General features: G+C 36.9%; 1 protein-coding gene across 1 annotated transcript in view; it reads right to left on the bottom strand.

Annotated features, from left to right (window-relative positions):
• THADA (THADA armadillo repeat containing) overlaps window positions 1-15,881 on the bottom strand; it is a gene marked incomplete at its 3' end in the record, with an annotated part of 37,295 nt that overhangs the window by 12,885 nt on the left and 8,529 nt on the right. The window contains exons 10-19 of the mRNA XM_015813081.1: window positions 14,617-15,308; window positions 13,774-13,925; window positions 13,537-13,692; window positions 13,247-13,369; window positions 10,516-10,639; window positions 8,570-8,721; window positions 8,089-8,302; window positions 6,872-7,001; window positions 5,704-5,840; window positions 2,865-3,011 (exon numbers count right to left, since the gene is read on the bottom strand). Coding sequence (XP_015668567.1) covers window positions 2,865-3,011; window positions 5,704-5,840; window positions 6,872-7,001; window positions 8,089-8,302; window positions 8,570-8,721; window positions 10,516-10,639; window positions 13,247-13,369; window positions 13,537-13,692; window positions 13,774-13,925; window positions 14,617-15,308 — 2,027 coding nt within the window. The remainder of the gene's footprint in view (window positions 1-2,864; window positions 3,012-5,703; window positions 5,841-6,871; window positions 7,002-8,088; window positions 8,303-8,569; window positions 8,722-10,515; window positions 10,640-13,246; window positions 13,370-13,536; window positions 13,693-13,773; window positions 13,926-14,616; window positions 15,309-15,881) is intronic.

Here is a 15,881-nt window from a genome sequence, read left to right as displayed (position 1 = left end):
GAGAAAAGGTGGCGGAACTCAAACCTGGCCACGCCCTCATCAAACCCTAGGACCGCCCCTTTAGAGAACAGGAATGCAAGTAAAATTTGGGAGGGGCTATTTCCGGTGTGGGAGGGGCTATTTCCGGTGCGGCCGGCCCGGAAAAAGGTGCCGGAACGCGGTTCCGCCGCGTTCCGGCTGAAAAAAAGCCCTGGTCCTTATTCACCTAGAAGTTCCCCAATATTCAAATATTCATTTCCACTGGAAACATTCAACACATGCACAAGAATATAGTTCATTAAACAGTTCAGCTATTCCAGTGGTTCTCAATCTTTTTAATGCCGCGACCCCAACCGGTCGTAAGTCGAGGACTAAACCGGTCGTAAGTCGAGGACTAAACCAGTCGTAAGTCGAGGACTACCCAACCAGTCGTAAGTCGAGGACTTTCCCTGCCCGGGAGCGCCCCACATGCGTGGTTCTGCCCCCTGCGCCGGCCGAGGCATAGCTGGCAAGTGGCAGAGACGGAGCAGGCCGACCACCAGCTGGCCCAGCCCAAGGGAGGTAAGGCACCCGCCGGAAAAGGGGGAAAAAAATGGCGGACAAAAAAAATGGCAGACAAAAAAAATGGCAGACAGCCTTGCTTGGCGACCCTCATGAAATGGTCGATCGACCCCAAATGGGGTCCCGACCCACAGGTTGAGAACCACTGAGCTATTCCATGTCACTATTCTGACTAATATTGATAGGGAGCTCAGAGAGATGCATGCAGTATTATGCATACTAGATCTACAACTTTTTTGGCTGCAAAGATAAGATAAAAGCTTGCAGAGCGTTAGATTTCAACTTTTTATTTCCTGGGAAGAAAAAATCAAACAATTGTATCAGACAGTGTTTTAGGCCTTTCACGTTCATTCCCATCACAATATTATTGACAAAATACCTCAAATCTCTGGATATTCATGGTCAGTGGCTTCTTGTAAATAATAAACTTAGGAGAAATAAGTTGACATTCTATTCTTTTATTCAAAACAGAAATAAAGGTGAGATGTAGGATGAGTTCAGACTGCCCGAATGCCAAAGAATTAGAATCACCAGAACACCAATAACAAGAAAAAAATTATTCTACAATCTTATCTAAAAATTTACAATTCTATTTAATATTATTTAATATACCAATGATCATTCTATATGCATCAGCTAGTCTGTGCAATAAAATATAACCGTAATTTATAACTTCTTCAGAATAGAAAGGATGCATCTGAATCTCTTCTGTTCCAATTCTGAGATTCTATAATGCTCCAACACCAATCTAATTCCATGAGGCTCCAAGATAATGCAAAAAAAGATAAATACTTGCATTGTTAACATAGAAGTGGAGGCATTAGATATGTCTCAGAAACATTAGCGCAACATAGAAAGGAGCTTGATTTGCACCCCTAGGAAAGTATCATGCTTCTCCTCATAACAATCAAGCGTTCCTACAAATCACATCTACTGTAATTCAAAATAATAATTTAAAAATGGAAACAATGTTTTTCCCTTATTAGATTATGGAAAAAGGCTTTTTTCCAAATATTATCTTTAAACTGGTCTTAGATTTAGACTGGACTAGCTCTAGAGTACTACAAGCTGAACCAAAGTTCAGGTTTAGGTCCCTAAATTAATTTGCAATCACTATGCAGATATTCCTCAGATATTAGTGGTAATTGGGATCAGAATTTTCACTGCTAAGCAATGATTTCACAAAGCACAAACTCACAAAACGTCACGGCCTAGTAACCGCACTCCCTGTTGCTGTCAGTAAGCAAGGTTTGTGGATTGTTAAGCAAGGACCTTGGTGTTGATGGTTGTCATGTTTTTAATGTTTTAATGCTTTTATGTTATAAGTCACCCAGGTACGAAATAGGCAGCAAATAAATTTCATAAATAAATAAGGAGCTCCTCACAACTTCCTACTGGCTTCCAACAACCAAGTGAGTAGGAAAGTCAGCAGGAAGTTGCAAGTCCCAGAGGGGTTTGCAAGCAGGCCAGCAGGCAGGTAAGTGGCTGCAGCAGAGCAGGAGAGGGTGAATGAGAGGCCAGTACAGTCCAGCATGAATGTAGCAAGGCTTGGGATGACTGCTGTGCAGTGAGAGAGAGCATGTGGAAGAGGCCAATGTGGTATAAGCACCACAAGACTTGAGATGGCTGCTTCCAGGCAAAGGAGATTTACCCAAGTAGCTTGCTACTTTCTCTGCTGGCTTCCCCAAATCATATGACTGTGGGACACCGCACCCCCACAGTCTTACGTGCAAATCAGTTGCCAATTACCCCGATTGTAATCATGTGACTGTGGAGAATGTGGGACAACCAGAACTTCAAGGACCAGCCGTAAGAATTCAACACTCATTCCATACCATTACAACTCTGAACAGACACTGAATGGGTGGTTGTTAACTGAGGACTACCGTTATCTCCAGCACTCATTTGGATGACTCCAATATTAAACTTTTATAATAAGAATAATCATTTTGAGATTTACTACTGTTAGTATAAGTAGGTAATTTTCTCAGGCCAAATTTTCTCAGCTTCCTTTAATAGTAATCAATATTTATTAGGCATCTAATGCTTTAAAAGGCATTGAATCCAAACAGTTTACAATTATGCTGAGAGAAAAAAGAGAACAGAAGAAGCAGCAAGCAACCAGCAGTCCCCAATGACATTTCTCTGAAATAGCTATGGCAACAGACTAAGCTCAGATTAAAGGTCAGTTGGATTCAAATAAATAAATGAGAAAACTAGTCTTGGCTTTTGTGAATAACAGTTATTGGAATAAAAATTCCAAGATTATCCTCTAATCTTCATCATAGTCTTCCTTGGCACAAACTTGTTTCATCCTTAATTACCTTTAATTTCAGTACAAACGTTTGGAGCTCTCCCATCACCACAGTCTGGTCCGTAATATTCTTTTAACAATTTTGCTTCTGTGAAGTAATCATTTGTATCACATGGCTGTATCTCAAGTAGAATAGACTGCAATCTCTCTGATGTTTCTGTGAGCAAACAGAAAATTCACTTTAAAATATATAATGACTACACAAAGTCAACCTGTCAGGATTGCCTCACCACTGTGTGAAGTTCTTGTTAGGGTTATGTAATATAACTCTTCTAATTCAATCAATGCAGTTTCCTTAAAGTTCCTGATCTCTTATTCTTTTGCTATAAAGTTAACATTGTCACTCTCTCCTTTGACCCTAATGATCAGTCCATTTTTTCACCTTCACCTAGTCATAATTTATTACACTTCAAATGGAAGCGTTATGCTCCTCCAGACATGTTACACTTCTACTCCTTCAGAAACAGCCAGCTCGATTGATGGAAGAAACTGTAGGAATGTAATATGAAAGATCTGGAAACTATAGGCCATGTAACCCTGCACTCTGTGATCCCAGTCTAAATCCATACAATGATCTACTCCAAATTTTTCCCTGGTTTTGTCACCCTTTCCCTCTATTGGTTTTAATTAAATTTTCTCAAGGCCAGACCCATTTTTCTAGTTAAAAACAGTAGGTTATTGTTTCTTATATGCACCACCAGCAGACGCGCATTTTACATATGCTTTGGGCAGACCATTTGGAGCCATAGGTTTATAGATAGCTCTGAGACTAATATTTGGCAGCCTTCTGCTTAACTTTAAAACTTCTCATAAAAGTTCAATACAGTCTTTAGGTAAGAACCATTTGTCCTATTCCAAACTGCTAGAGAAAGAGAAAGAAAAAAATAGGTGTGTTCCTATCCATTGCTTACTTCATCAAAGAAAAGGCATGGCAACTTTAAGGAAGGAATGGCCTCTCAGTCATGATGGAGCAGAAATAATTAAAGAAATAAACATGTAAGAGAAAAATTGGAAAGGATTTGCCAGTCCTGGTTTCCATTCCTCTTCTTCTGTATATGTTTGGAAATGTGAATGTCAATCACATGTGGGCCTATCAACTTTCTATCTTGACCATGCTTAAATTTGATCAAGGCACTGACTATACCAGGCAAACATTATGTATGCTTTTATGTTATCCTATAAATACAAAACATGAAACCAATCCAGTTCGGTTTTCAAACACATAGCTAGTAATGATTTCACTCCAATGGCTTGCATGGATTTTTCTGGAAAACAAGTTGTAAGTTTCAGATTTATGTCCCCTTCTTTTAAACTTCCTTTAAATCTCTTCCTTTAAATCCCTTCCTTTAAACTCAATTGGCTCCTGCCCACCTAACAGTTCGAAAGCACGCAAATGCAAATAGATTAATAGGTACCACTTCACTGGGAAGATAACAGCATTCCGTATGACTTTGGCATAGAGCAGAGGTAGGCAACCTTGGCTCTTTTATGACTCGTGGACTTCAACTCCCAGCATAGCTGACTCAGGAATTCTGGGAGTTGAAGTCCACGAGTCATAAAAGAGCCAAGGTTGCCTACCCCTGGCATAGAGCCATGCTGGCCACATGACCACGGAAATTGTTTTCGGACAACACAGCTCCCTTGGCCAACAGTGATGAGCACCATACCCTAGAGTGGGAATGACTGACAAGGAAACCTTTGTCTTTTTTTAACTTTAAACCAAATAAATCAAGTTTTTTGACCAAACCAAATCAAAGACTGAAGACTTATGCTAATAAACTCTTCAGCCCATCACTCCTAATAAACATCATTCTCCTCATCTAAAATGAAATAGCAATTTGTCACAGCCTCAATGTTGTTATTTCCTCGGTCCACATAGGAAGATGTTTGGGGGCTGAAAAATCAAAAGAAATTGTGAGAATATGGATGGTACTGTGAACACAGTATGTGGGATGAGTACATTTACCACAAAATTTATAATCAGATGCTTTAAGAAAGGGTTTTTCAAATTGTTCTGCAGAACCTTGATGTGGCAACAAATGTTCATTTGAAGGCAGCCAACTATCTATCACTAGAACTTTGTCTATTGATCAGGTGTCCCAAGAATTTTTTTTTACAAATTCTGAAGTCTGAAAAAGTTTGAAACCTCCTGACTTAAGAGATTCTCTGAAACATACAATATAATCAGGGATGCCAAATTTTTGCATATAGCTGTATCAAACAGAAGAAGGGCTTATCCATTTTTTAATGGATGTAAGTATGCATATATCTAGGGGGTTTCTAGGCTACTTCGGTCACAACTGAGTAGCCTACAGTTATGTCTCTGCTAATTATATGGATGCTTATAGCAAAAAGTTATAAATCACTATTATTAATCAGCTACAATAGCAAATAAGTCCTCAGCTATGTTAGTGGCTAGACACTCACTTGTCTGAGATGGTATAGGTTCTCCTGCATGAGCAGGAGCCTGGACTAAAAGGCCTCCAAGGTCTCTTCCAGATCTGTTCTGTTCTGTTCTGTTCTGTTCTGTTCTATTCTATTCCTCTTATAGTCCTGCACTCTGAGACATATAGCTACCTGAGTACCCTATACTCAATAGCTGCATGTTCTTGAGAAATAATAAGCATTCATATCTCAATTTTACAATGACATTGAAAATACAGCATCATATTGACCAGAACCAACATATATAGAGAGAAGAATACTGGAATGCACAGTTCTGGGGGGCTCAGAAAAGGAAACTATTTGATTCAGCAAAGAGACATCAAGTTTGATAAACAAAATACATAAAGTTCATTGAGGTTAGTGCATTAAAAAAGTCAGGAATCTTAGGAATATCCCTGCATTACCCAAGTCAGTATCCATTGGAATAAGACCTTCTGGAGATGAACTCTGAACTACAGGAGATACTACAGCAGAAAGTTTGTAGGACATCAGAATAAGTTTTCTCACTACTTCCTTCCATTCACTGGTCAATGTCATATGACTGTAACAAATAAATTGAACAAAGAACAATTGAACAAAAAAATTCACTGTGAATCAAGTCACCCTAAAATTAATTACAAGTTTAAAAATAAAATAAATGATACATTAATGCTTATTCATCACATACAAATTACAGCTTAAAACCACAGAATTATTTTACTGCATGCAAGATTATATTATAATTTATTACATGTCATATTTCTTCTCAATGAAGGTTATATAAATAGATGAATCACTGGAATCCCAAAACACAAAGAGATATACTAAAAAGGATACTTCTCAGTATCTTCTCAAGGTGTCTTATTATCTGAAGTACAATCTAAATTTCCCCTCCTCCTAGTAAAGCATTCCCATATTTCATCTATATTTCCTTTTGGCACCATTGAAACTTGTGTTTACATCCTAGGTTAACAGGATGAATCCGATTAGATGCAACTGTTTTTCACTGAGGAAGCAACATAGAATACTCTTCAAAAGATTCATGTAGTTCAGTCTGGTTATATCTTTAATACAAGACCACCATGGAATCCAGGCCACAATCTCAACTGGAAAATTGGAAAGCATTCCAGAAGGCAATAAAAACTATTTACACAGTGTTGCCATGAAAACCACATACTTAATGGAACTGAGCTCAAATCAAGAGCATATTTGAGTTCAAATCAAGAGCATATTTTTTTATTAGTTTGCCCAAGCAAACTTCTATTACAGGAGTCACTGAGAGGCTATGCAGGCCCTACAAATTCTAGATCTGCCCACAAGAATCTCTCCAAATTTTACCCACAAACTTTACTTATTGTGGCAGAAAGGCAAAATGCATAACATGTGGAAAATAATTACAATGAATGAAACTGACTTACATTCTAATTAAAATTTAATTTCATATAACATTTGTTCTCGTTCCCCCTACTTTTTCCAAGGACTGTTGCCAGCCCACCATTTCAAGACCAAGCACTCCTTCAGCTTATCCTACGGCAACAAAGAAATCAATGAATGTGATTGCAATTCACATCAATATTCAATGATATTACTCACTTTAATTGACACAAAGCCCCAGTTATACAATGTACTCTGCCATACATTGGGAATGAAGCAGCTGCATGGAGTAAAGACCTCTCAGCTTGCAATATTTCTCTTTCAAGATTTTCCAACAAGTACTTGATAACTATAGGTAGTAAATAAAAGGACAGAAGGGTATAAGTCTTTGTAAATACCAAATCCTTACCAAATCCTAATTTTATATTAAACAAACAAATCACACAAAAGCATAAAAATGACAATAGAGCCACTTATAGAGATAAAACTAGACCAGCATGACTCCTTGGGTCAACAATGGCAGAGCTTCTAATGTACTGCCTTCCCTGGAAAAGTTGGGATTTATTCAGAGAGGTATCTGCCTTGAAAATAACCTATGTTGAACAGTATACCACAATCAAACATCAGCACAAGAAATGTTTTGTGACATTTTGTGTTATGTCAATCTGTTTTATGATGTTTATGTCATAAAATGTTTTATAAAATTTAACAGATTTCAATTCCATTGGAGTCATAGATCAGACGCATTCTGTAACTTAGCCCATGTGGTTTAAAAAGCTTTGCCTTATGGTGCATTGATTTGCCCAGTTACAGGTTACAGGAATCAGTGTTTTAACAGGATATATGGATTGACTAGAGAATATACAGACAGAAAATAAAAATGAAAAATGATTAAAGCTGTATGTTGTTAGACCAAATGTCTGTAAAATCAGTGTAATTTGTTGTAGCAAGTTTCCAAAGTCTAAATATGTAAAGTGGTATCAGACTGGATATGAAGGCCAGAGAATTGGGGGTTAGGCCATTAGAGAGACAGATTGTTGCAGATATTTTTATGCCTTAGAAGTTTAGATGAAAATTCCCAGGTCAATAAAAATTTCAAAAAAGCAAATATACAGAAAGCTTCTAAGAGCTCATACATGAACGAGTTGGTACCTAAGATTGAAAACACAAGGACAACGTTTAGGTCAGTGTTTCTCAACCTTGACAATTTTAAGGCATGTGGACTTCAACTCCCAGAATTCCACAGCCAGCAATGCTGGCTGTGGAATTCTGGGAGTTGAAGTCCACATGCCTTAAAATTGTCAAGGTTGAGAAACACTGGTTTAGGTTAAAACAGAAACATATTACATCTGAATATGAAGACTTTCTCTGGACATAATGGGATCATCTTTCAATACAGGATGGAAACTTTAAACTACAGAATGTATAATAATGACCGAATAAAGTGTTCTTCTCTAACGAGTCGGCAAGTAGATCTTCATTTGGCTGAAACATGCCCAGAGGTTGATAATTTTCTGAAAAAATCTTCAACAATCCTTTTTGATGTATTAAGAAGTTCAGTAAATAGGAAGCAGTCACACAATCATATGGCTTGGAACTTTGGCTGAGCTGCATAGCTACCTGAAACAATGGCTGTAGTTTTTCAGGATCCTGAAATATGCAGAAAAAAAATAATAAAGTTTTAAATACAAGCTGGTGAGTCTAAATTGTAACCTGCTCAGTCATCTGGATATATAAACAGAAATCTTGACTTCTGATTAACATAGTTAAACAATGTCTAATCAGTGCTACAGGAATTTTATGTGTGGTAATTTTGAAACTGTCAGTATCTATAGTCACCATGAGTGAATTGGATGATCACATAAATTTCATAATAGATAATAAATAAATAAATAAATCTGTGAGCTGTCCCTGTACCTGAAAATAAGGCAAGAAAGGATGAAGTTTCATTAGCAGATCAAATGCCAAGGTCTTTACTTCGTTAAAAGTGCTGGCAAAACAGTGCAACAAACTTTCGGCATGAGAACTGTCCACTTCTTGGGTTATTTGGAATAATTCTTGACTTTGGCCTATTAAAAATGAAAATATTTACAAAGACAGCTGAATTGGAGCATGGCTGGGGAAAAAACAACAATCAACCATGAGCAATATCCCCAATGGATCATATTATCTGGAATTACTTACCATATTAAAAACCTTAAATTTACATTATTATATGAAAGACTATGGTGAGAAAAAGCTTTCTTATGCAGTAGGGAAACGCCACATGGTATCATTATCAATAATAGCAACATCAAAACAATATCTCATTGCTATACCGTTTCTGCTTTCAAAGGAGCCTAATATAAGAATTATAACCATCTTCAGAGTTTTTCCATGTACTCTTCACCAGAATTAGTGTTGCTTACTTGACATCTGCAACCACAGCTACGTATGCATGTTCAGGCTTGCATGTTCATTTTTTTTAATATCAGCTGCTGATACTGAAATCAATACGTATTTATTGCAGAAAGATCTTAGCCTGTATGAAGCCATCTGTCTTCCTCTTTCAGGTAGATGCCTAACTAACAGTTAAGGAAAAGCCTAAAACTAGGCTGTCGTTGAAGATTCACAGTCACCCAGCTAGCGTTGCCCAGAAGTTGAGTCATGGCAACTGGACTTATTTTCTTTTTGGTTTGAAACTTTTCATTTCAAGTAGTTTCTTCAATATGAGTAAGTTGTTAGGGGAATCCATTTATAGCTTCCAGGGTGGTTTTCATTTCTCAACTAATTTGAACAGGTTTATTAGGTGAGTTGCTAAAAGTAATTGCTCCTAAATCCTTTCTCCTAAGTGGGTCATTAAGTGTGGCCTCCCTGCTGAACCAGTGAAGTGGGTCTTTATCATCCTGGGGACTGATGCATGAACAGCATAAAAAATAGGGGAAAGATTGTGTCTGAGGCCTCCACTTAACTGAGGGAAGGATTTTCCACTTTGACATAAATGGATTCCTTCAATCCTCTCTCAAACCATCTCAAACCATGGACAGGGAAGGTAGATTGTTATCTATCTTTCAGGGAAGGTCATAAATGGCTTATCATGTGATTGCACCTCTCTGCAAAATCATAATTGTGAGTTGGTCATGAGAGCACCTGGATCATGATCACATGCTGTAATAACTGAACTTTGAAGACTGGTTGTACATCCATTTTTTTTCAGCACCACTGAAAATTTAAACAGTCATTTTTAAATGTAAGCCAAGGGCTACTCGTATACCTTAGTGGAAATATATCTGTAGACTCCTTGTTCTGAATGGATCTCAGCATGTACTTTGTTTCTCTAACTGAAGCATGTCAAGTCAAAAAGAGAGCCATAAAACAAACAATAGCTTCTTTCTCAGATTTGTTTCTGATGAAAGCAGTTATCACTTTTAAGTGGATAAAAGAGCAACTTAAACCATACCAGCTATGCTATTTAAGGAAGGGACCCTCCAGCATGTTTATAACTACAAGTGGTAACATTATATCATCCAAACATAGTTCTTATCATCTAATACAGGGGTTCCCAACAGGGAGGGGTGCTCGCACCCCTGGGGGTGCAAGATGATATTGCAGTGGGTGCAAAAACTTGGGTTTTCAAAATTATAATGTATATGTATAATTCATTGCCATTATTTCAAACTTTTATAAGGAATGCGAGAATGTATCAGAAGCGTTCTAGGGGTGAAGGATATAGAAAAGGCTGAGAGCCGCTGATCTAGTATAAAAATGTTCTTATCCTTTAACAATTTTATTTTTGGTATGAAAAAATATTTTAAAACTTACATTAACTTTAGTATTTCCTGGAAAATCATTTTAATTTGATTCTGTTCTTTAAGGTAACCTACCTTCTGAATTAGGAAATATGTCAGCTATTGTTCCCAAAAGAGTCAGTGCAGTAAATCTGCTTGAATGGGATGAACCAGGAAACAAGGATTCAAAAAGTATACTGCAGATGGAAGAGATGAAATCCTAAAGATAAAGCAGTAATTACATTTTTACCTGCGATAACGATCAAATACAATTTTCCTTTGGAAAGAGGAGGACATGTTTTTAATCTATGCATATATGTAGACTATTGTGGGGAAACTCTCAGATAGGCTGGAGAGAGGGGCCAAGTGAGCCAAGGTTGAAGTCATTGTAAACTGCAAATGGTATAAGCATGACCTCCCCCCAAAATTCATGAAGTCTTATCTGGAGCTCCCAGGAGAAGGCAAGCAGTCTGCTGAGATTCTTGTAACGTAGGTGATAAACAATGAAGTTTCAGCCTGAGACTATTCATGAGTGGATCTGGTTGCTTACGCCTAATAATACCATATATTTGAAATCTATGTTTGAAAATTTTTTGGTGTCCTGGTTCACTTACACATCAACCAAATCATCCCTCCTTATCCTCTGATCCTATAACACAATAACTAGGTCAAGGCCTGCCATTCTGGAGAATACAAATTATCCATGAGTCTTCCATGGTTCTCTTATCAGACTTTGTGTCAGCAGAATGTGGACAAGCCTCCACTGAGTCCACTGGCAGAGCAAGCAATAATGGGCACAGTTAAGGCGCCCCATCTCATCAGAGTTTGAGAGGTACATTCTGCAGCTGCCAAATTATATAAATTCTTCAGTGCAGTGCCCTACTCTTAGAAATTCCACAGCTCCATCACTTTTTCTTGGAGGAATAAGTATCTTAGACACTATCCCACAGCTGATTTCAACAATGTGTGCCTTGGGGAAGATGGGTTGACCACTATTTTCCTAGCCTAGCAGTAGCTACAGTAGATTACCAGGTACATATAAAATGCTGTTCCCATCATTAATGTTGTAAGCAAGTTTTATGAACTCAGCCATTGAGTGAACAACTTATACATTTTAACTTTTCCTAGTCTAAGGTAAAATTAGCTTCTCTACTCAGCTGTCCCATTCTGATAACCTGAAGGTTCTACCTGGCCCTCGAAAGATGGATTGTTTAAATCTTGATTTTAGAACTAGCTAACTAGAAAGCTTAAGCATTAGAAAGAAGACTTTTTCACCAATTTAGAAAAACTGACATGTAAATTCCTGCACAATAAAAAGGTAAATTTTGCAAAACTGATTTTGAAATCCATTCACTCAAATTAGCCATCTATATGGAGTACCTATATATTTTGTTCTTTTCTTTTCAAAAAGCCTGAATAAACAGAGCAGCAAAGATAAAATTGCAGAATCTACAGCAGTGTTTCTCAACCTTGGCAACTTTACGATGTGTGGACTTCAACTCCCAGAATTCTCCAGCTAGCATTGACATGACTCCTGCACTCAACAACAATCCCAACATTCCTGGTTGCAATCATTAAGTGACCTCCCAGGTCATTAAATGGACAGAATGAAAAGGCTGCCTGCTTCAGCTCTTTCACTTTCAAATGTTCCTGCAGCCCACCAAAGGATTTCAGCTTCCCTCCATGCATGGAGGAAAAAATCTTTGAGAAGTTGATTTCAGCTTCCTTCTGTCCTGCCCTCCCCACTCTTGCAACCTTTCCTGCCAGCTTCCCCTTTGATTTTCTAGGGAAGCCAGCAGAGAAGATTGCAAATGGCAACCACATGATCATAGGGTGCTTTGCAATTGATTGTAAATGCAAGCCAGTTGACAAGTGCCCAAAATGTGGTCACATGACTGAATGGGGGAAGGGCTTCTGCAACTTTTACAGTAGCCAGAAGTGCTTTACTGAGGCTATCATAATGTTTGTTGGTCACCTCTAGTCAGTTTCTTTCTTTTTACCTTGTACTAACACGGAGTTGGTCCTGACACAGAAGCACATTTTTTGTTGAATAATTTCCTCAGATCAATGACACATGCTTTCTATTAGAACATACACAAATATTTCGGATGGTATATTACACATCTATTTTTATCTTTTAAGGCGTGATATAATTCAGCAATTTTTGGTGCTAACCCTAAATAAAGCTTCAGTTTGCATGCACCATAGAGCTTTCTATGATATCACAGCATAACTAACAAGCTGACTGCCTGTCCTGCATTATGTGTATATTCTATCAATACCATCTATATTTCAGCTGTGAGCACCCAGATTTCTTTTCAAGAAAAGAGTACAAGAATTAATATCACTTTCCAGGAATAAAAATGAACAATAAAAACTTTCTAAAAACATCACATTCATAGACAAGAAATTTCTACACTTTTCAATTTCAATGTGCATAATTTCAATGTGCACATAATACATATTGTTTAATGGTTCAAATCTACTCCAGCAATATAGCTGATTGATTCTATCCTGTCTCTTCAGGCCTGTGAAAGCTCAAATGCCAGATTGGTTAGTTTTGTACATGTAGCATAAGACCCAGTTTAGGTCAGAACACATTATGAAATATTTTAAAAGGCAAGCATAGTCAATATTGAATTAAGTTCATTTCCTTTATGTTAGAATAAGATAATTTTACATGACTTTTTTTCTATCTCATACCTTAATTTTATAAATCACAGAAAATCAACTGCTTATTTTACTTTCCTCTTTTGTGGTTACTGAAATATTTGAAATTTACACAAAAATATTAATTATTTAGATTAGAGCAATTTACAAAACCTACTTGATACTGTTGCAAAGTTGTAGGTGGATCCCATATAAGTGTTTGATTAATTAGACCTTGTTTAGACTTCAATTGCTGCATTTTATGAATTGTCTGGGAGCTTTCATGTATCCGGAAGAAGAGCTTTAAAAAAAAAATAGAATTCAATTAAAAAGATAAAAAATGGCATTACAAATTAGTTTACATATTTAAAAAATCCATAAAGAATCCATGGAATTTCATTTGTATTGCATTTCCTTATAGCATTTTGAGAAACAAGAGTATGTTTTACATTCACATTTTAAAATTACCTTTTTCAGTAAGGAACAAATCTGCTGCCTCACTGCTGCTGATTGGTTGTTCAAGTTGTATCTAATAAAAAACTGTATCAGTTGCATTTCTTCTATGGAAATTACTTCTGTGCTACGGTGACTTTCACATAGTAAACCCAACGCATCTATTCGGACCTTTAAAATTAGAAGCAAATTTTTAATTATCTGGTTTCTCTGAAACATTAATTCTAACATTTCAAACATTGAGAGAGGTACCTCATCGTGTTGGTGAACCAAACCTTGTTTTATATAGCTCACAGGCACAAGGCCGTCTTGTAGTATGATTGCAAACTGCAAGTGCCCATGAGCCCTGGCCGTTCTCAAGCATGCCATCAGGGCTCCAAGAGCGCCTCTGGTTTTGAAAGATCCTTAATAAAATACATAAATTCCAATTAACAAAGATAATGGTTAGTCACTCATTTTCTTCTCAGCTCAGCCTGCCCATAAAGATCATATCCACCAAACAGATTAGTCTAGCTTAATTTTTATGATACACACAGATGTGACTCCATATTACAAGCACTATCGTGGCATATTAAATATTAAATATTAAGGCCATATAAATATAAAAATGCTTTGTTGGAAAGGAACAGCTTATAAAGCAATCATTTGAATTTGACCAAAGACATGGCTACTCTAATGACTGGAAGACATTCTATGAAATAATATGAAAGTCCTTCATAATATGAAAGTCAAACTTTCAATAAAAACAATAAAATCATGTTTTTATTAAGGTTAGGGAAAAATATGGTTATCTTTAATAATGTTTATGAAGAAAACTAATGCAACGGGGAAATGACCAACTTTACTTAGTTTGTAATAAAGAAAATAAAATTTGTATTATTAATTGAAAGATTTCAGAATAGAAATTCGAAAGTATGTTCCCAGTCGCTAAGAGCCATATTTACTTATCCTTTAAATATCTAAGAATTTGGAATTCTATTCTCCCTCAAATTCCCTTCAAAAAATAAATTAAAAAAAAACACCATCACCCCAAACTCAGCCTATTTATGGATACATTACACTACAACAGGTTCAGTATGAGATAAAAGGTCTTACCAATGTTAGACTCTGTTGAAATTTGAAGGATTTTAATCATGTAGTTCAAACTTTCTGGGCTACATTTTAGCAATTTTGGTAAGTAATAATCTGTTACGTAGGTGGCTTGTTCTGGATTTCCATCACATAAGATCAAAAGCAGAGGAGAAACCCATGTCTCATGCCAACTATCAATCCAAGTGCTTCTTTCCAAAGTGGATATAAGATGCCTCTTGTGATTCACAAACATGATTTCCAATAAATCACTTGCATAAGGTGCAAAAGACTGATCATTCATTACACCCAAGATTTGTACAGGGATTGTTCTGTCAATTTCCAAAAGATTTTCAATGCCAATACACTCCACAAGATATCCAAGTGATGAGTATTTGCCTTTAACATGCCATTCTAAACCTAGCAGGCTTTCAGTTAATTCTGAGAAGAAAGGGTCTGGTTTTATTATGGATTCTTTCACAGCAGTCTGATGTATTTGAAGCAGATTTTTAAATATTAGTTTGGTCTGGTGCCTAACTGCATCTAGTGGATGTTCCCAATGTGCGTATACATAGTCCAACATTTTACCAATGATTTCCGAGTTTCCATTGAGATTGAACTTCAGAGTTCTTGAACTTGATTGAAGACAATCCATTGCTACATTGGTCCAAATAGCTAGAATTCTGGATAGAGATGCTGCCATTACAGACTCTTTTAACCTTGGAGAAACAGAGTAAACTATAATAGAAATACATGAACATATTTTAAAACAAACTGAGTATTAATGCTCAAGTATCAAGGGTCACAGGTGTAGATTTTTTTCCTCCTTATTCCACCTCTTATTTACATTTATGTGAATGCTTTTGATTTATAATAAAACTATTTCTTATACTTTAATTATTTTTTTTAGCTATGTTCAATGTTTGATCTTTTTTTCTTTCTTCTTCACAATTTCTTTCTCTTTCTGGGTTATATATTTTAGAATATATGCAAGCTGCTCTTCGGATGCAGAAATATTTCTAAGTGGTAGGGAAAACTATAATGGGAAATGTGAATCTAATTTACATTGTTAAAAACATAAAAACAATGCCTAGCAGGGCTTTTTTTCTCGGAGAAAAGGTGGCGGAACTCAAACCTGGCCACGCCCTCATCAAACCCTAGGACCGCCCCTTTAGAGAACAGGAATGCAAGTAAAATTTGGGAGGGGCTATTTCTGGTGTGGGAGGGGCTATTTCCGGTGCGGCCGGCCCGGAAAAAGGTGCCGGAACGCGGTTCCGCCGCGTTCCGGCTGA

This window comes from Protobothrops mucrosquamatus, unplaced genomic scaffold (assembly GCF_001527695.2).
Source record: "Protobothrops mucrosquamatus isolate PMUCROS unplaced genomic scaffold, P.Mucros_1.0 scaffold134, whole genome shotgun sequence".
Taxonomy (NCBI): domain Eukaryota; kingdom Metazoa; phylum Chordata; class Lepidosauria; order Squamata; family Viperidae; genus Protobothrops; species Protobothrops mucrosquamatus.
Note: the sequence above shows the minus strand (reverse complement) of the source record. Positions and strands in the feature narration are given on the sequence as shown.